Here is a 20,823-nt window from a genome sequence, read left to right on the forward strand (position 1 = left end):
CAGCGTAAGGTGAATTCTCTCTAGTGCAAGTCCTTAAGTTTGAGCTGTGTTTTAAGGGGGCTATTTTTGGCTTCCTTCCTTCCTATCTTTCTGCAAGTTCCTTTATATGTGTGTTTTTTTTTTCTCCACTAATCTTACAGCATCCATGATTTTGCATACTCACAAAGAATATTTTAGTATCTGGTACCAGTATCCGTTTCCTCTGAATGCTGGTATCTGTAATACATAACAACATGTCAATCTCTTTCAACTGCTGTGAAGTTTAGTTTCAGGCATCCTCCCAAATACTAATGTTGTTACCTTTAAATGTCTTACCTTTATGTATCTTTAAGTAGAATTTTGCCACAAAAGCAAGAAACATTGCACCAGGTCCCTAAGACACGTTTCCCTGGGTGGAAAAATTGCATTTTACTGCTCTGTTTATTAAACAGGAAAATCTTTCCATTATAAAGTGGTGAGGAATATCTAATGATAAATAGATGGTACCAGAATTGTCAAACATGGATAAGTTTAGCTGCTTTTTTGTTGGTGCCACACATAAATTGACCAGGTACTCAGGAAAGATACCTGACTAAATGTATCCCAAAAATAGAAAAAGGTATTTTTATGATCATTGTTGCCATGCAGGCAAGTTGAAAAAAGTAAAGAAAAAGAGGAGACGGGATGAAGAACTCTCTTCAGAGGAGTCACCACGACACCACCATCACCAGACCAAAGTTTTTGCGAAGTTCTCTCATGATACACCACCACCTGGGTCCAAGAAAAAGCATTTGACTATTGAGCAACTTAATGCACGTCGGCGAAAAGTGTGGCTTAGCATTGTTAAAAAGGAGTTGCCAAAGGTGAGCTTGGCTAATGGCGCTAGATAGTGATGATGGCCAGAAAGTGAAATAGAAAGTTAGTGGGGAGTTGACACTTGGAAAAACAAAGTGAAGTAAGAACGGATTTTTCTGGTGGTCATAAATGACCAAACTGATATTCTGTAATCCATAAGCAAAGTGTAGTCTGAATTTCTTATCACCACTGACATCTAAGTGGATCATGCAGTGCTTTGCCTCTGCTTTCCTTTGGCTATCCAGCCCTTTTCTGTGAGTGGTACAGTAAGCTCTAGCAGATACTCCTATTAATCTGCAGGATAGCAATGTAGAGCAAAACAGTATCTGGGTTTTACATAAAGTTCAGGAAAGGAGTGTTTCAATCATTGTAGCGTGCATGTTTTTTGAAACTCATTTCAGAAACAGTCTAGAAAAAAATGTTTGTATCATTTACAGGATGAGCTTCAGGCACATTTGAAATAGAATGTCACTAGTTTTCTGGGATATGATCAGAGTGGACCTTACAACCTGCTTTTTGGAGTTCACAGTTAACAGTCTTTGAATTCTAGGAAGTTGAATATGATTGATTGTTATAGTGTCCTTTATTAACTTATAAGCCAGGCAAAGGATATGTGCAGTGTGATAGCCCTTATTTTTTCAAAAGACTGATTTTGATCACGTGAAGAACATAGTATCTGCATTAATTCTTAACGTTTTTGTGAAACAGTGCAAATTTTTGTTGTTTACTTTAGTGATAGCAGTGGAATAGGAGACCCCTGCTTTGCAATAGTAGTAATTAAAGAAACGATCCTGAAGAAGGAGGTGTTCTACGTGCTTCCTTCAGGAGCTGGAATACATTCGTGTATGCCTTCAGTAATTAAGGATGACAAGCTGTTTCAGTACCTGTACCCAATTATACAATAGTGTGCATGGCTGAGGTTGGCATGTGTATCTGCTGAAAACTGGATGGTGTTCTTTTAAAACAGTGTGAAGCCATTACCCTTTAACTGATTTTAAGATGGTATTCTTTTATAGGCATACAAACAGAAAGCCTCAGCCCGCAACCTTTTCCTAACTAACAGCAAAAAGGTAAGTGTTGTTTGGCTTTATACTGTTAATTATACTGGATGCAATAAGCAAACTGCAATCTCTTTGTTTCTTCTGTTTTTTTTTTTTTTTTTTTAATACTGACTGTACCAGCAGGGCAGCACAGGAGAAGGCACTGTATAGAAGTAAATTGTCACCTACTATAAGGCTTTTCATTTTTTTACATGTTATTTTGGTGTGTTTCATAAGCAACACCATAAGCAGCATAAATTTCTTTCATTAAGTCTCTTTGACTTTCATAAGATTTAGTTTGTAAATTTTTAATTTACTGATCTTTGATACAATAAATTAATGACTTTGGTACGCTTTGCCAGCTTTTAAACTGCCCGTCTATCCACTAGCTAGAATCAGCTGGTTTAAGGATTCTTGTTTAAATCAAAGGGACTCTTGGAATATTAAATATGTTAATTTACCTAAGTATCTATAGGAGCTGAGATTAAAAATGGAGCAATTTTCCGCTTAAGTGATTGCAAAAGGAATTTATCTTCTCATCAGAGTCTTCTCTGAGAAGTGTCATTGTTTCTAAGAAGGCTTTATTTTAGGAACACTTGGTAATGACTTTCTGAGCATTTTTCAAGTGTTAGGCTCAAGAGTTTGATTCATTTATATGGCTAATGGAAAGATAATCAAGTATGTGACTGAGAATCATCAGAGACAAGACGATGTAGAAAATTTTCTGTTCTGCATATACATTATAAAGAAAGGGAGCATTTTCTATACAAGAAATGCAGAAAACAGGACCTGCATGTATGTATTTAAGAAACTTTGCTGTAGGTAGGTTCTCTCCTGTGGTCCTCCTAAGCTAGCAGAGAGTGGATTTCTTTGTGATGTCTGGGCAAATAGCCTGAAATTATTGTATTAGTAGTTATTACAAACTGCATTTTAGCAAGTGAGTGGTGCAGCAGGCTTAGAGATTTTGAAGTTCCACTTTTTTTTTCTGTGTTTTCATTTTGCTTGAAATCTGTATTAGAATTGTTGATGTGTGAATTTTAGTGGAGGGAGAAAAAACCTGTCACAAACATCAAACCCAGAAGTTTTGACCGTTATAACAATGGCATTAATTTATTTATACTAAAATGAAAAATTACATTGTATTTTGCTTTGTCATGAAATGATTAGGAAAATTGTAGGATACTCCCCCACTTTTCAGTATATTAACATGTGAATGGGACTGTGTTCCACTCTATACTGCTATTGTAGCAGCCTTATTGAAACAGTGAGAAAGTGTGGGTACCACAGGAAAGGGGCTAGAGTAGATAAGTCAGAGTTGCAGGCAGGCCTTGAACTCTGGTCTCCTGAGTCCCTTTCAAGGACCTAGCCACCAGATCAATCCTTTAAGTGCCATGCCATGCTGAAACTGTCTTCAGGTTTTATCTTCTCCACCATCTCAGGAGGTTTTTGGAAGTTCACATTCTCTTCTGCTGTTTCAAAAGCATTTCTGCTGAGTAAAGTGTCACAGTTTTTCTGTTCTGAAAGATGAGACTTGTTTGTAATTATATTTGATATTGTTTATTGCTGGCTTTCTTTAAAATCTGCCCATTTTACCACTATTTCCAAAACCTTCTTTCATTCTAGCTTGCTCATCAGTGCATGAGGGAGGTACGTCGAGCTGCTATCCAGGCTCAGAAAAACTGTAAGGAAACTCTACCACGAGCGCGCCGTCTTACCAAGGAGATGCTTCTCTATTGGAAAAAGTATGAGAAGGTGGAAAAAGAACATCGCAAACGAGCTGAGAAAGAGGCTCTGGAGCAACGCAAGCTTGATGAGGAGATGAGAGAGGTACAGCAAAACCACAGATTGCTGGTAGTTAATCTGTTGAGGAGACACAGAAGTGACCAGATAATTTGAGTTTTTAAATCCACGCCATGAAATTCAGTTTTTTGTTCTGTTTCAGCAGTATTCCACTTATTTCTACTGCTCTCTTAAAGTTCTTTACATAATTATTCTAGTGATAGCTAGAGCTGATTAAAAAAGCCTTCAAACTGCATAAATTCTTTACGAGTGAATGAAATGGATAAAGAGATTAGACAAGCAGTGCATCTCACAGACATACATACTTAGTGTTAGTAAGAGCCAGGCTGTTGTGATGGTTTGTACATAATTCTGGGTCCAGAAGGTAAGCCGTCTTTTCACTCATGTTGGGTTTTCTTTTTTTATATATATATATTTTTCCCCTGCTGTTAACTGATATCATAATTTATATATGGGGCACAGAATTTTTCTGTGTTTGCTTTTTTGTTAGCCAAGTGATAGCTTCATGGATTACCTTACAAAATAGTAGAGGTTGAATTTAAGAAAGAAGTTTCTTGCCAAAATGCTCTAGTGGATTTATGATTGTTACCTTGCATGTGTGGTGATGAGATAATGTTGACTCTTTAGAATACCTTTATGTTTTTTTTTTTTTCTCAAATGAGTCCTTATTGTGTTCCTCTCATTCTTGCAAATTCATAAACATTTTGTGGTTTCGGCTGACTTAGATTAATAGACAACTTCTAACTAAGTATTTTTTAACCAGAACCTAAGAATGAACAGTTTCTACAACATCTTGCTGTACCCCGAGCCATGAGAGTATCTGAACTGTATTACCAAGTGATGCATTTCATGTATTGTACCATAATTCTCTTTACTAGTCAATAACAGAATGTTAGAGTTAGGTTGTCATGAGTGTTTTTTCAACTGTTCCGTTCTTTTACTGTAGACCATTAAAATCCTGCTTCTTTTTGTCAATCTTTTAGTTTTTCTGTGTAAACAAAACTTTTAAACTTTCTTTTATTAGATTATGGTGTTCTTTGCCATGATTACTGAATTGAAAAGTTTTTATTTACAGCAATTTTCTATTTTAATATAGGTGTTCAGTGTTCTTATGTACAACTAGTATTCTAGCATTTTGATGTCACTGTGATGTGCGTAATATAATCTAGATAGATTAGTTGTTGATATATTATTAGATTTTTTTTTAATTGTATTTTACAGATTAAACCTTTGTCTTTTTTTTTTTTCCCCTTCATCTGTTTTTTGTAAATGCTCTTCTATTAGGCTAAGAGGCAGCAGCGAAAACTTAACTTCCTGATTACCCAAACTGAATTATATGCCCATTTTATGAGTCGTAAACGAGATATTGGACATGATGGAATACAGGAAGAAATCCTACGCAAACTGGAAGACAGCTCTACCCAAAGGCAGATTGATATCGGTGGAGGAGTAGTGGTCAACATCACCCAAGAAGATTATGGTAAGCAATTCACCTACAGTCCTTCCTGTGCACTCTTTTGAAGTTTACTGTACTCTGCACGTTATCATGCAAACTTACTATTTCAAGCATAAAATCTTTCTATGTAAGCAGTGCTGCTCTAATTACTGGAATTTACCTGTGTATTACTTTGGGCAGTTACTGCTGCAGAGCTCTAACATGGAGATGTTGTTTTCAGATAGTAACTATTACAAGGCCCAAGCTCTGAAGAATGCTGAGGATGCTTACCAGATTCATCAGGCCCGGGTATGTAATTTTTGGATCCATGAAGCAGAAGAGAAAGCAGAGTTACTGGTAAAGGCCGCAGAACTAGGGTCTTTTGTAGCAGCCAAGTCAAGTAGTTTTGTTTCATCCTGGGTGCCAGATTTGAATATAATTCCATTGCCACTTTCTGTGCTAAACAGGTAGAAAAGCATAATATAAGGATTTGGACTATAGGAACAGGCTTGTTTTCTGTTAGTTTTTGGCAGACGTGCTGTGTCTTATGGTGAAGTGAAAAGACTTTTGCTATAGGCTTCCTTGATAAATTATTATTGTTCATCATCTTAGGCATACTTTCCTCTTCCTGTTTAGACCAGATCGTTTGATGAAGATGCAAAGGAGAGTCGGGCAGCTGCTTTACGGGCTGCTAACAAGTCCGGTACTGGCTTTGGAGAGAGCTACAGTTTAGCAAACCCATCTATCCGGGCAGGGGAAGATATTCCACAGCCTACTATTTTCAATGGAAAACTGAAAGGTTACCAACTGAAAGGCATGAATTGGCTGGCCAACTTATATGAGCAGGTATCTTAGTACATCTTGCAAACTTTTAAAACTTCTGGGATTATTTAAGTCATTAGAGTAAACTTGGTGAAAAAAAAATTAATTATTTTGAAAATAGACAGTGTATACTAAATCTGTAATGTCTTTAGAAGAAAGGAAAATATTATGTAAGCCACCTATCGGTATTCTTGATTATGTAGAAAATAAAAACTTTGGGCATTAAGTTCAAGATTATTTATGTGGATGTTTATACACCTGAGGAAACTTTTGCTGCTTGGAGCTGCATACTGTTCCAGGCTTTGGTCAGCTGGTAAACTGCAGGCAGCCTTGTCCTTGTGTGCGTACCCAGTTGGGAATGTGATTGCAAAGCCACAAGGAAAGAAATCGGCCTGAGAAATGAATGGAAGTGCAGTTGAGATAAATTCTCTGAGTAGAAGACGTAAGAAAGAATAAGGTGTTTCAGAGATGTTACACTGGGGCTGCTCCCCATAAATTCAGTGGCAACTGTTCTACTAGTCCTGTATGAATTAAAAAGTCGTAGGGTAAAAGGGGTTCATTTATGCATCTTTTGCAGGGCATCAATGGAATCCTGGCAGATGAAATGGGTCTGGGTAAAACAGTTCAAAGTATTGCTCTCCTTGCACATCTGGCTGAGGTAGGTGGATTATAGCTTATTCTTTGTCAGTGTGCCTGATAGAAGATGCATGCTTTTCACATGTTTGAAATGAATTCTAGATTATAAAGCTTAAATTACTTAAAAGGCATTTTAGCTATGGCATTTTCTTTCATTTTATAGTTAATATCTTCGAAAGCGTGTTTGTAGATACCTTTGTGTGTGTGTGCACAAATAAGTATATGTGTAAATAAAAATGGAATTTTCATTTATTCATAGAGTAATATATTTTCACTTGCACTTAATGTGAAAGACTGATAAGAAAACAAGTTGTAGACTTTATGGTCCACTAACTTTTACAAATCAGAGACTTGTAGAAATGAAGCCCAAATTCTGAGCTTCATGGCAATCAGTGGGGATTTCCATATTTGTGTGCAAGAGCAGACAAACAAGACAGAAAAAGCAACAGGAGCTTACTTCTTTATGCAGAAATAGATATCTTTGTTTAAAAAAAAAAGTCTCGATTGGCATCCAGTCACTTGCCTTAAATAGGAGATATCAACCAAGTGATACTGAGAGTCAAACTAGCTGCAGTAGTGATCAGATGACAATTACATGTATTTGTTTCTGTTCCTTTCGATGCAAGTTCACTGGCACTATCAGCCACAATAGTGGAAGAGTGAGCAGAGCCACAGGCTCTTTGAGCCCATCTGTATGGAAGAGATAAGGGTTGTTTCCTTGTTGCACTGCAACTTGAGATTTTTGGAAGCCTGTGCAGGGCTTTTACTTTTTCTGGCTGTGCCTTCTGCAGACCAGCTTTTAACTACCAGTACTCTGATAGCCCAACTTTGTTATTTGCCAGAGGGTGTTCTGATGTGAAGTGGTTGAGCAAAGCTTGCCAGGGCCTCCTGAAGTTCTTTTCCTCCCCAAAATGATAGGAGCTATTAGTAACGTGAAGGTGGCAACTTTAAGAAACAAAGGAGCGAGCCAGATTGAAACAGCAGTGGTTGTTCTGATTTGCTGTTATGAAATAAATCTTAGTTGAACATCAGATCTGCTCTATTTCATTCTGTATCACCCTGCTGTGTTGGGAGGAAGTTTTGTTATGTTGCATATAGTTCCCTCTCTTATGTAGCCACTATCATTTATTAGTCATAAAGCTGTATCAAACTGTCTCTGTGTCCCTTCTCCCCAATTAATTTCTGGGTGTCTTCTTTTGTTTGTTTGTTTTTTAATATGTATATTCCAGAGAGAGAACATCTGGGGACCTTTTTTGATAATTTCACCTGCCTCTACTCTTAACAACTGGCACCAGGAATTTGCCAGATTTGTACCTAAATTTAAGGTAATAAGCATGTGAAGAAAGTTATTTCTGTTTTCTCAGAAGCAAACTGTTTTGTTCTCCTGAGTTCTTTGCCGTATCTGGATGCCTAGTTACCTTGGAATTTGAAACTCTGTAATGGGCCTGATTCTGATATTTTTTCTGTCATCCTGTTTTTTCTGGAGTATTCAATTATCTAGTATTTAGAAATATTCTTACGTGAATCATACGATTTTCCTTTTGCAACAGTTTGAAGACACCTTCTCAGTGAAGAATTGAAGCGGGGCAGCGAGTGGATGCTCAGTTCTAATGTGTGGGCCTGGCAGTAGATACAAAATAGTGTTTCAGTCTGATGTACTGTCTTTAGGGTTGGAGCAGTGTTTTTAGTCATTCATAGCAATTTGAGTACTCTAAACAGGTTATAGGGAGACAGAATGCAGTTGTTATTACAGAAAAATAGAAAAATCATAAACATAAAACCAGTAATCAAGAAAATGGGAGAGGTGAGGCACAAATAGATAAGAACAAAAAGATCAGAAGGAAATAAATGGAGTTCTTGAGGTATATTGTGATGTGAAAACATAATAAGGTAGAAAGCAAGGAACAACCAGTTACTAAAAACCAAACTGCTTACATGTTCCCTAATGGAAAACATTGGAGTGTTGCAAAGAACAGCTTGAAAAGAACATGTATTACAGAAGAAGTGCTGATATTTTAGAATTAAAGATAACCAAAAGTGTCAGAAGCTCGTAGTTACATCTGCAAAGAATAGATTATAGTTTAAATATTTGAGTTAATGTAGGAACCTTTATATGAAGAGGTCTTGATGAGGTTTGTTTTTTTTTTTTTTTTAAACATCTCATTTTCTTTTTTACAGAGAACATATAAGAACAGTAAGAGACACCTAGTTTTAAGTAACCGGTATGCCAGTAGCATCCAGGCTAATTGTTTGAATCTCTTGGCTACTTAATAAGGAGGTGGAAAAGACTTGGAAGTATTACTAAAAGTAATATTTGATTTCTTAATCTGGAGTAGGGCGGTATTAAAGTACTTGCCTTTTACCAAATAGCTTGCTCTGCAGACCCCTGATGAGACCATGTATTGGTTGTGGTGGTGTATAGTTTGAGGTATCTGTATGAGATGTTGTGCTAGAACGTAATTCAGTACTGGATGATTCAAGTGGCTTGTGCTGTGGGGTAAATTTGGATTACTGAGGCTTCAAAGAAACTGATGAAGAAATAGAAATGCTTAAGTTAGTGAGGGGTTGCTTTAAAAAAAAAAAAAAAAAACCAAAATAATCAACTTATGTATTTCCATAGCCCATAACAGTAGGAGCCCTGATTAAAAACCCTGGAGTAGAAAACGTTAGAGCAGTTGGCCATTCTACTTCCTACTCATCTCTTTTAATCGGTTGATTGTATAGAATGGGCAAGCAACTGCTAATGCTTTCTCCTTCTCATGAATGCAACACAGAAAGCGTTTAAAAAATACAGTCAGAATGCTTATGAAAAGATAATTTTCCCTTTTTTGAATTAAAAAGAAAATCTGATTCTGTTATTATATAGCTATTCTTCGGGTTTATTGCTTAATAATGTTTACCTCATCCGTGGAACGCAACATTTTTTTAAAAGAAGTTTTCTATACTTATGTTTGTTACATGTTTACAACTTTGATCAGTCTTTTTCAATGAGTTTTGGTTTTGCTTCTAATCATACACAAGGGCTTTCAATCATACAGAAGTGTGTAGTCATTTATGCTTGTAGTAAATTGCAGTGAATTAATTTCTTCAGGTCCATGACAGAATATGTAAACTAAAAGGCAAATCACTTTTTTTGGTTAGTCTGATGGTTTTTTCCTAGCATCCTTATTTCAGAACAGTTGGAAGAATATGGAATTAAGTGTGCTTTCATACTTGGAGCTTGTCAGTTGAATGGTGGAGGTGTTTGAGACCTTTCACGACCTCAGAAACCAGCGTTTCTGAGTTGAGTGTAGTCCTTTCGTCAGACTGAAGAGGGCAGTACAGTATTATGAACCTGTAGCTCTGGTTTCAGTGCATTGCAGAGATCCGTTCTGAGTAATAGGACCTATGAAATTCTGAGTTTTAAATGGATTAACAGATTTCTCTGGCAGTAGTGCATACTTCTTAAAATTCTTATATTAAATATGTCCAGGCTAGATGGTTTAACTTTATCTCAGATTTTTGGGGACAGTTCTGAAATGCAAAACCAACAGGATAACTGGGAACGTTAAAGAAGAGAACAAGCCCACTAGTCCTGTAGGGTTAATCGTAGCAGTTGAGGGCAGACCTCATTCTGCCATAAGCAGAGTATGATTTTTGATTTTTAGAAAAACCTGACTATAAGGCATAATATGCTTCTGGGCATTTTGAGATTCTCACCATAGCTTGATCTGGCCTTTGTACCAGGCATAAGTTGTGTGATATGTTTGCCTGGAATGCTCTAAGTATTTGTAACTGCTTTCTGATTTTTCATTTTGTTGAGAAAGATAATTTCCTTTTTTGTTGTTTTGGAGAAAGAGATTTGTCTTCCTTATTTTGTAGAATACATAGTGTTAAATTCTAGAGCAAGTTTATCTTTATTTGTAAATAATATCTTTCTAATTTTGTACTGTTCTAGGTGCTACCTTATTGGGGAAATCCCCATGATAGAAAGGTGATCAGGAAGTTCTGGAGTCAGGTAATACTGGCATGCCCATGTGCTTCGATCATTTTTATTATTTGTGAAGAGTAACCCAGAAACTGTTGCTATGCCCCATCAAGCTAAATGATATGTGGACACAGAGTTCTGTTTCTTCACCCATGTAGTAGCATTTTCATTAAGATAATGAGATAGAAGGCGTCGCTTATGCTGGAGAGCAACATAGGGCAGTATGGAGTTAGGTTGAAGAAACTGGAGCTCTGTAAATAAAGCAGGAAGTTTCAGTGTCAAGGACTGTTTATTCTGTTTGAGTGACGTAACTCGGGACACCCACGTCTAAGCATCTGTGCAGGCCTCTGAGATTTGCTCCTGATTTAACAACAGCATTTTGTAGAGTTCAATGCCTGGATCTTGTCTGGCATGTTAGAAAGCGTCTGAAATTGTTCAGGGACTAATGGGCTGAAGTCCAGATCCACCAGTTGAATAACTGTGCTCTAATTAATTTCAAAAGTCAAAATGCAGCAATACAGTAAAAATACAGTAATAATAAGAGAATATTATGAAGCAGAAGTCGGAAATTACAGTATAGACAAGTGAGCTCTTCACAATGTATGTATGTTATGTGGACATTTTGTTTCTTATTTTGTGGTTATAGAAGACATTGTATACTCAGGATGCTCCTTTCCACGTGGTGATTACCAGTTATCAGCTAGTAGTACAGGATGTGAAGTATTTCCAGCGAGTGAAGTGGCAATATATGGTGCTGGATGAAGCGCAAGCACTCAAGAGTAGCTCCAGGTAATAAATTAACTGGAAACAAAATTTTACCTCTGTAGCAACCTCTTGAAGGAATATCGAGAAAACATCAAGATTACGCAAATTGATAGAAGTTAAAATTGACACATAAGAACCTTTAAATGTCTAACCTAGTTATATATCTGTATAACTGTATGACACTGTCGTAGTTCAGCCGCAATGGGGACCAGACTACGCAGTCTCTCTCTCACTCCCCCCATTCTCCGAGAGAATAGGAGGAGATTTGACAAACAAAAGAAAACCAGGGGAAAAAAAAACCAAACACGCGGGTTGAAATTGAACAAAAAGTAAATTTAACAGTAATGACAGAAGAAAACAAAACAGTGATGGAACACAAATACAGTACAATAGCTCACAACAGATCTCCACATCCAGTCTCTTCCAACTAGCAGGGGCCTCCCTTCAGCACCCTCCTCACTTATATACTGAGCATGATGTCAGATGGGATGGAATAGCCCTTTGGCTAATTTGGGTAAATTAACCCCAGCTGTTAGCTAATTAGTTAGCTATCCCAGCCATAGGGGCTACCAGCTTCAGTTCTCCACCCAGCTCAGGTAAATATTAACTCTATCCTGGCCAGAACCAGGACAGACACTGGATTGATCCACTAGTTTTTTATATTTAGGTTTTTCCCCCTGCAAATACATAAAATATAATTAAAAAGTAATTGTGAAGCAGAAACTTAAATGGAGTACAGGATAATTAAACAAAACAATGTGAAATGCTGTTTGCCTTCTTTCCTGGCTACTCAGAGAATCCTGCCGAGTGAACAGTCGGTAGTTTGTACTGTGTATTGCTTATATTGGCTCCATTAAATGTATTATTTTGATTCCTTCTTCAGTGGCACTTCCAGGCACAAACGAAGGTCAGAACCGTGTGAATACTGTTGGCTGCAATAAAGCCCAATCTTTGTCATAACACTGTGCCAGAAAGTTTTCTGATTGTTTTCAAGTAATAGATTTATCTGTCTTTACTTCTGTAATTGCTTTCCCATAACCTTTGCCCAAGTTGCCACTGTACATGGTAAACTAAAGATTGCTTTAGATGCAGGCTCATTCTGGCTAAAGTCTTGTCTCTTCAGCCTTCTTTGGAAACTGCTCCTCTAAGAGGATTGTAATATACAGCTCAGCACCCCTGCCATAGTGCCCCGTCCTCTTAGTGTTGTAAAGTCTGAAAAATACATTACATTCTGATTCATAACAACTGTTTCTTTTGGGAAGTTAATTATTCTGGTGGTTATATTTTATTTGTATTAAAAATGAGTAAAAAGATACTTAGAAAAATAAAATAAATTTTGTGTATTTCTTTGTAATTTATAAAAGAAAGTATCTAAGATCTTTCTAAGTCTTTTATAAAAAAGGCTACTTCTTCCTGTGATTGTCTTTTGAAAGACAGGGGAGTAGATGTGAGAGTTTTACCTAGTGACCTCCAAATGTCATTTGGGAAGGTTACTGGAACCAATTGGTCTTAAAATACCTTATGTTGCATATCCTTCTACAAAAAAAAAAAAAAGAGTAATGATTTTTTTCTTATTTTTATTCATTAGTGTTCGTTGGAAGATCCTACTACAGTTCCAGTGTCGAAATAGATTGTTGTTGACTGGGACCCCAATCCAGAACACTATGGCTGAGGTATGTGGGAGCGCACAAGAGTGGACTTTTATTTATAACGAGAATATATATTAAGTATTTGTGAACAGCTGAGAAACCTGTTGTGTTTGTGTGGTTGTGGGATCGAGCTTGTAGCTAGCCACTGGCAAACAAAGGTGGACTTAGCTCTAGGAGGGGAAAATGTGGACATGTGCTACACATTCAAATATAAATAAAACTGAATATACCTGATGGTTAGTAATACCTAGATGACAGGATGAAGTCTAATTCTTTTCTCTTTTCCTTCTGTTGACTGAAATCATTTTGCTATGTTTCTCACTGCTTTCTAATGGTGTTTTGTTAAGTTGGTGTATCTTGCATTTGTGTGGGGGGAGTGGGAAGAGGATGCATCTGGTTTTTTTGTTTAATTTTGCCATATCTCTTGACCTAGTAGTGATTTTGCTCATAAAGAGCTTCAGGGGTTTGGGATCTCCGTTTACCTTGTCCACAGTAGGGTGACTTTTGCTGATCTACTGTTTTTTTGCCTTTCCTTTTAGCTGTGGGCCCTACTGCATTTTATCATGCCAACGTTGTTTGATTCCCATGAAGAGTTCAATGAGTGGTTTTCAAAGGACATAGAGAGCCATGCAGAGAACAAATCCGCCATTGATGAGAGTGTGTAACTGCAGTAGTTTTTATATTAAAATGTGTTGCCTTTTCCAGCTACTAATGAATAAACTTTTCTCATACAAAAAATGAGAGAGAAATGTAATCTAAAGCAGAGAGTGCTTAATGGGATTGGAATGTTATGGATTGTTGTCTGTAGTTTATGTCAAGATTTGTGTTTCTGACTGTAATGTAGCACATGTAATGAATAGAAAAACACGTAGTGAAAACGTTGATTTGCTACTTGTCTCCAGTCCTCCCCCTTGCCAAACACAGAACAAATACTTCAAATATTTTTACGTTTCTACAGAGCACATAATCTTGGAGATCCCTAAGTACGTTACAAGCTCTAGGCATAAAAATTATGACACAGAGCACGAAACATCTTTTGAGCTCCAGAAGAAAAGCATAAAAATTCTTTAAAAAGAAAAAATAATCTTCACAGTAAATTTTAGGGGATGGTTATGTAGAAAAGTCTGGCTAGGTAAAATAGGTGATTTGTAGTTTGAGTAGAAGACAGTACAGTTGGAACTTGTAACAAAAGTAAAGGCTTTAGGAGTTCTCCAATACCTAGAACTTTGTTTCTACGAAGTTATCATAAAGACTGCAGTTGTCTATCAATGCAGTATGCCCTGTTTTTGTGATGCTGTTATTTTGGGAGGCAAGACTTAAGACTGTAATGATCTCATCTGAAACTTTCTTGTTCACTAATAGTGAGTGATAAATTTAAGCCCATATTGTTCAGCCCAGAGGAATGTCTAACAGATAAAAACACTTTAGAAGTCCATTCTTTGAAGCATATCTTTAGACTCATAAGTTAAACAGTGTAGCTCAGCACTCATTTGAAAAATCACCAGAGAAATGCCAACTCTGTGCTGTAAGAACTCATATGGGGGGAAATGGCTGAGTAGTAAGGGACTTAATTTGTACTAGAACACTATATAGTTCCTTCTTCCCCATTCCTTGTATTTCAGACCAGCTGTCCCGCTTGCACATGATCCTGAAGCCTTTCATGTTGAGAAGAATCAAGAAGGATGTGGAAAATGAGCTGTCAGATAAGGTGAGGAAAAAGTATTTATCTGGAATGAGTATTTAAACTTTATGGTCATAGCTCTGATCTCTAATCTGGTTTTTGCAAACTCCGTTTGTCAGTCTACATACCTGAAATTTGAGTGTAGACCTTTCACAGACTTCAGTTTCTCGCACCATGTCTTACCAATCTCATTAGATGTGAATGTAACTGAAGAATCCCTAATTAATAAACTTTTCTTCTAGGGAAAACACTTTCTTAACAGTTGCAAATAAAAAAATCTTTAAGCCTGATGAAGTTGACAGAAATACCACAAATTGAAGTGAAAAAGATTGATGCAACAATGAGTGATAAACATCTCCAATTGCCTTTGTGAAGGATTTGGAATGGATTTAGGATTCTTTTTGCTTGTTTGTAAAGAGCAAGAAATGCATAGTGGCAACATCATACTGTTCTTTCTTCTTAGTCTCTTAATTTCACATGAGTGTTAGCAATACTGGATGATCAGTATTGATGGTCATGATGGTCAACATGTCCTCAGGTTTTGGACCACTGGCTAAGAGACGTCTGATTTGCTCTGATATGCTTATTAATTTAGAAATTGGGACTTTCTGCAGACACTGTTATGTGATGCACCTGTCATTATCATGAACTCCTGACACCTGTTTGAGACTGCTCTGAGTGGGTAGGGTTTTAACAGTAGGACAGTAGAATTGAGGTCAGATTTTAAGCTGATCAGCTGCTGATGTGATGTTTTTAGAGCTTTTTAAGAATCTATCTGTTTACTTAGCTGTGCTCACGCACTTCTAAAGGTCTGTTTCCTACATCACTATGTAAACCTTCCAAAACACACCTATCGATTAAGTCTTTCCCAGATCGTATTCTGAAATACATATATGAATGTGTCTGCCTATGTATGTATTTTGGGGGAAAGTTATTTTTTTTCCTTAATGTATTATATTGTGTGCTGGTTTTGACTAGGATGGAGCTAATTTTCTTCTCAGTAGCTGCTGTATTTTTGCTTTAGTATGGGGTTTGCTGTGTGAAGAATGTTGATAAATACACTACTAGTTGTGGTGTTGTGTATTGTGTTACTAGTTGTTGGTAGAGAGACCAAGGACACTTTCCAGCTTCTTGGGCTTCATTGATGTGCAGCTGCAAGAAGCCGCAAGGGGTATAGCCAGTACAGTTGACCCAAACTTGCCAAAGAGAGTATTCCGTACCATAAATGTTATGCTCAGTATATACGTGGGAGTTGGACAGTGAAAAACTCTCTTGCCCTTTCTCTCGCTGCTTGGGATTGTTCTGAGATCACTTTTTTGGTTTCGTCCATGATCACTGCTCACTCAGGACAGGCTGTATCGGTCATTGGGTTGTCAGGTGGTGAGAAATTGTGCGTCATTCATTTTGTATGTTTTATTATTTGTATATTGTATTTTTATTATCATCTTCCTTTGCTATCCTAGTAAACTGTTGTCCTGGTTCTGGCTAGGATAGAGTTAATGTTCACCTGAGCTGGGAGAGGAACTGGAGCTGGTGGTACCTGTGGCTGGGGGACACAGCTGAGATAGTTCACTAGTTAGCCAACAGCTGGGACAGTTTACCCAAATTGATCAAAGGGCTGTTCTGTACCATGTGATGTCATGCTCAGAATATAAATGAGGAGAGTGCTCAGGGGAGTCTCCTGCTACTTGGGAGGAAGCTGGGCATCAGGATCTGCCATGAGCTATTGTACTGTAAATTACACACTTATGTATTTTTCTGTCATTGGGTTTTGATTGTTTGTTTTCCATCTCTGTTTTCTTTTCTTCTGTTATTCTCTTAAATGTTTTTTATCTCAACCCACAAGTTTTGCCTTCTTTTCTTTACCAGTTCTCCTCTCTGCCCCACTGGAGCGTGGGGGGAGCGAGTGAGAGACTGTGTAGCTTGATCCTGAGTGGGGCTAAACTGCAACAACTGTCTTCGTCTCAACCCATGAGTTTTCTTTTCTTCCTGGTTCTCTTCCCTATCCTACTGGGCAGAGGGAGAATGAGCAAGTGGCTACATGGTACTCAATTGCTGACTGGGGTTAAAATATGACAATATGTTTATCTCTGCTTTGTGTGTTCTGATGTGTTCATCCTCCATTTTAGAGATAGAAAAGGTTGTTTTTGCTACTGTTTTGCAGATTGAAATTCTTATGTACTGCCAGCAGACAAGTCGACAGAAGCTGTTGTACCAAGCTCTGAAAAACAAAATCTCTATTGATGACCTCCTGCAGTCCTCAATGGGCACTACTCAGCAAGCACAGACCACCACTAGTAGTCTCATGAATCTAGTCATGCAGTTCAGGAAAGTAAGGCTTTTTTTTAAATAATTTTTTAAAAGTGTAATCAATCATTAGCATGGAACTAAAATATATCTTCTAGAAAACACCATGTAAGAAAATATTCTGGTATAGGCAACCAAATTTGCATACAGTTCAGTTGTGTTTCTGATGCAGGATGTTGGGGTAGAAGAGCTTTAGCCAAATGGTACACGCATCTACTGACTGATTTGGTTCCAAATTGGTTGTTGAAGGAAATAATTCACTTGGGAAGTAGAGGCAAATAGCTATTGTATGAATAGGAAAAGATATGATAACGTATTCAAATTTGAGTAGGTACATTAAGATAAGTGTGGCATACTAATCAATATTGAGGTTTTAGTGATCAGTAGTCGTAATTACTTTGGGATATAAATGCTGCATTGGACTAAATTAATTCCTCCTAGTGTCTGACACGCTCTCTTTCTTATAGGTGTGCAATCACCCAGAGCTCTTTGAGCGACAAGAAACTTGGTCTCCATTTCACATCTCCCTAAAGCCATACCAGATTTCAAAGTTCATCTACCGTCACGGACAAATCAGGGTCTTCAACCACTCACGGGACAGGCAAGCCTTCCACTTCCTCTCCAGCTTAGCCTATTTAGTATTATTACTTAGACTTATTTTACCTTTGTAAGTGATAATTAACTCCCTTATCTGATGTACTTAAATGACATTGGCCCAGCAGTGCATTCCTAGTTTTCTTCCATTCATTCAACTGTTAAGCATCTGATATCTGATGCTCTTGGTGGAATCCTGATCATCAAATATCCCTTTGATGAAGTAAAAAAGTCAGGAAAAGAAATTTAGAGTTGTTGCTGATGATGTGTAATAGAATTAAGCTTTAAGAGAATTCTTAAAAAAAGCAAAAAACCCTAGTTTCCCTTCAGTGAATTTTCATGTTTAATGAAGGTATTGGTATCTGTCTGTGACGTGGTATATTGTGAGCATGTACGAGTGCCTTGGCAGCTTTTAATACTTAGCTTGGATGGATAGAACAAGTGCAGTTTGCCGCTTTCTCCGACTGTGTCAATTCTTAATTGATTTTGTTTGCATTTGTTTGTGAGAAATGCTCAGGGCAAAGATGAGAAAGCTGTGTTTGAAGATGAGACTAAGTGTTCTACAGTGTAAAATGCAATTCCAGAACAATGGTCTCTCTCAGTGTCAAATTAACAATAGTGCATGTGAACTGATGATGCTTTTCTCTTACTGCCATGCAATTTTAGGTACCCAGAGTGCTGAAATACCCACACTGAAGACCTGAGTAGTTACTCTGCATTTTCTGCTGATTGTGTGTTTGAACATTGTATGTGTTGACACCTTCTTAGGGATTTTTGTTTGATTTTGTTGCTATTGTTTTCAGGTGGTTACGGGTTTTACTTTCGCCATTTGCACCAGACCACATCCAGCAGTCTCTCTTCCACAGGAAGGGTAAGTTTAACATCCTGGCAAGCAAGTTGGGTGGCACGCTTGCACGTGATGTTGTAATGTGTCTTATTCAGGGGAAGGACTGAGAGACCAGATCAATTTAACGTCTGAGATAATCTGATTAGAACTTGTTAGAATTCTGTTAGCATTTGTACTTGTACATATATTTCATTTGCTCATTGAGGAGAGGATGGAAGCAGCTGGAAGAATAATCTATGGCAAATTTGTTATTTAGTCACCGCTCAATCCTACCGCGGTCTCTTGTTCCATTCCTTCTGTCTTGTTTTAACTTGCTTCAGGGGATTAATGCTGCCTTTTTAGTCTAACACGAATTTTTCACAGATCCAATTTAGAGAAATCTTTGATTCATTTCGGTACCTTCTGTATTGTATGTCAACTTCTCTTGCAAGTAAAAAGTGACCCAGGATCTAATCAATGAGCAAAAAACCCACATAAGCTGATTATATTGAGAAATACAATTCAGTATTATAGAGGATTGGATTTTTTTTAACTAAAAAGAGATAGCTAGATTGCTTAGGTGCTGGAGTGGGAAAAACTTTAGGAGAAAAAGCAAGATAGATACTGGCTGCAGTACTGTATTGAAGTCTGTTAGTATGGACCTGTTCAGCTATGCAAAAGCCTTTTCAAGTAAGAAGGATCAGATGCAGCTACAGGAGAGTGCACTTGTCTGTAGCTCCCCTGTGTCTTGCTGATTATTCTCGTTTCTGCTTGGTTTGGTATTCATAATAGGTTTTTTCCTTGGGAACCCTTTTTGACATATCATAAAAGGAAAATAATTTTAGGAATATAATTTTTGTGATGAAGTTAAAAAGATATTAATTTTACTGGGGATATGTGGTGCACATGGGTGAGCCTGAGAGGCTTTCTTCATTGACAGTGGAACGTACATCTTCTGCTCCCCACCTTTCACTACAGTGTACCCGTCATCTTCACCGTATCTGTTGCATCCTTATGCTCATACTCACATTCCTCTATGGATTCCTGCATCTCCTTCCAGCCAATTTAACTGACTGACTGGGTGAGAGGGAGCATGTTTAGCAGGCATCTTGAGTGAGGTAGGCATGTTCTGGTCAGCTGTCTGGCAGGTACATGTTTGTATTCACAAACATGCACGCTGCCTATTGATCCTTAGTAGGAGAAATCAACATCCTTACTGGCTGCATGGTTTTCTGGCCTAGAATGTATTTGTCTTTGCTTAGTAAATGCCCTTCTCTTGCCCAGACTGGAAAACTAATTGGAACTTGGAGTCAGGCAATAGTGGTTCAGATGAAATTTTCAATATTTCTAAAAGATCTAGGTTAAATTAAGATCTCTTGTTTATTCATCTAGATTTATCATATGTCAGAGAATGTGTGTCTTGAATTGATGAAGTAAGTCTATTATTTTCAGCTATGAGTGTCTGTGAAACATGTTGGCCTAACATCGGTATTTTTGTGACATAGGCATCAATGAAGAAAGCTGTTTTTCTTTCCTCCGGTTTATTGATGTCTCTCCAGCGGAAATGGCAAACCTCATGAATCAGGGACATTTAGCCAGGTGAGGACAATTATTTTTTTTCTCTCTTTTAATAATTATGGGGAAAATACCAGTGATATTAGAAGCATCTCTTTGTAAACCTGCATTTTCTATGCTTCCTAATATTACCATTTGTCTATTGTCATGTAGTGTTACAGCAGCTTCTAGAGTGTTTCTCCAGGTATAGGGCACCATTATGCAAGGCAATTTTTATGCCTCTGTCAATAGAAAACCTCTCTTACAAAAATTTGACGTTGTAAATACACAAGACGGTCAAAGGGCAACAGAAAAAGTTTGCTTAGGATCAGACTGTAGGTCATTGACATTATCAAGCACGAAATCCGGACTCCTGAAGGGCAGTTTCTTGCAATGCTTGCCAGTTGCACTTGACTGTATGTTTTAACACACATGGAATAAGCTTCTGCTGTGATAGTTGTTCTTCAGCTTGGAGCCATATTGTCTACTTTCCACATGTCCTGTTTTTAATATGGAATGGAATTCCAAGGCGTGGGCTTAGGATAATGGATTTTTAGCACCCTGACATGTATTGTCTTGGAAAGGGAGGTGATCTATTTAAGTTAGTGTAGTCTGCAACAGGCAGTACTCTGACTGAAGTTAGACAGTGACTGTAAGAAATTTTAGATTAAAAACCATCTTTAGTAATAAACGTTATTTTGCTTAGGGCTTTGTAAGTGTAATTTTATTTTATTGTTACGGTTATTTTGGACTGCTGTTTCTTGTATGTGTTTCAGTAACATAATACAAGTTTCTCTTGATCTATCTTGAATTATCTTTATGATAAATTCTGATTGTATCTTATGATAAATGGTGCAAGTTGTTATGAATCATTTGTATATGGAACAATTTACAGAAAAGTCAGAGTGCAATT

General features: G+C 37.4%; 1 protein-coding gene across 1 annotated transcript in view; it reads left to right on the top strand.

The window, feature by feature from the left end:
- Positions 1 to 20,823, top strand: part of INO80 (INO80 complex ATPase subunit) — a 66,451-nt gene that overhangs the window by 13,186 nt on the left and 32,442 nt on the right. Inside the window, exons 7-23 of the mRNA XM_086748882.1 lie at positions 628 to 842; positions 1,851 to 1,904; positions 3,498 to 3,701; positions 4,959 to 5,154; positions 5,351 to 5,418; positions 5,746 to 5,955; positions 6,509 to 6,589; positions 7,797 to 7,892; positions 10,505 to 10,564; positions 11,181 to 11,323; positions 12,888 to 12,972; positions 13,488 to 13,605; positions 14,571 to 14,656; positions 16,794 to 16,961; positions 17,404 to 17,537; positions 18,334 to 18,401; positions 19,862 to 19,955. Of these exons, the coding sequence (XP_086605008.1) occupies positions 628 to 842; positions 1,851 to 1,904; positions 3,498 to 3,701; positions 4,959 to 5,154; positions 5,351 to 5,418; positions 5,746 to 5,955; positions 6,509 to 6,589; positions 7,797 to 7,892; positions 10,505 to 10,564; positions 11,181 to 11,323; positions 12,888 to 12,972; positions 13,488 to 13,605; positions 14,571 to 14,656; positions 16,794 to 16,961; positions 17,404 to 17,537; positions 18,334 to 18,401; positions 19,862 to 19,955 (2,080 nt within the window). The remainder of the gene's footprint in view (positions 1 to 627; positions 843 to 1,850; positions 1,905 to 3,497; positions 3,702 to 4,958; positions 5,155 to 5,350; positions 5,419 to 5,745; positions 5,956 to 6,508; positions 6,590 to 7,796; positions 7,893 to 10,504; positions 10,565 to 11,180; positions 11,324 to 12,887; positions 12,973 to 13,487; positions 13,606 to 14,570; positions 14,657 to 16,793; positions 16,962 to 17,403; positions 17,538 to 18,333; positions 18,402 to 19,861; positions 19,956 to 20,823) is intronic.

The sequence above is a fragment of the Chlamydotis macqueenii genome, chromosome 5, assembly GCF_036417535.1.
Source record: "Chlamydotis macqueenii isolate bChlMac1 chromosome 5, bChlMac1.mat, whole genome shotgun sequence".
NCBI classification, from domain to species: domain Eukaryota; kingdom Metazoa; phylum Chordata; class Aves; order Otidiformes; family Otididae; genus Chlamydotis; species Chlamydotis macqueenii.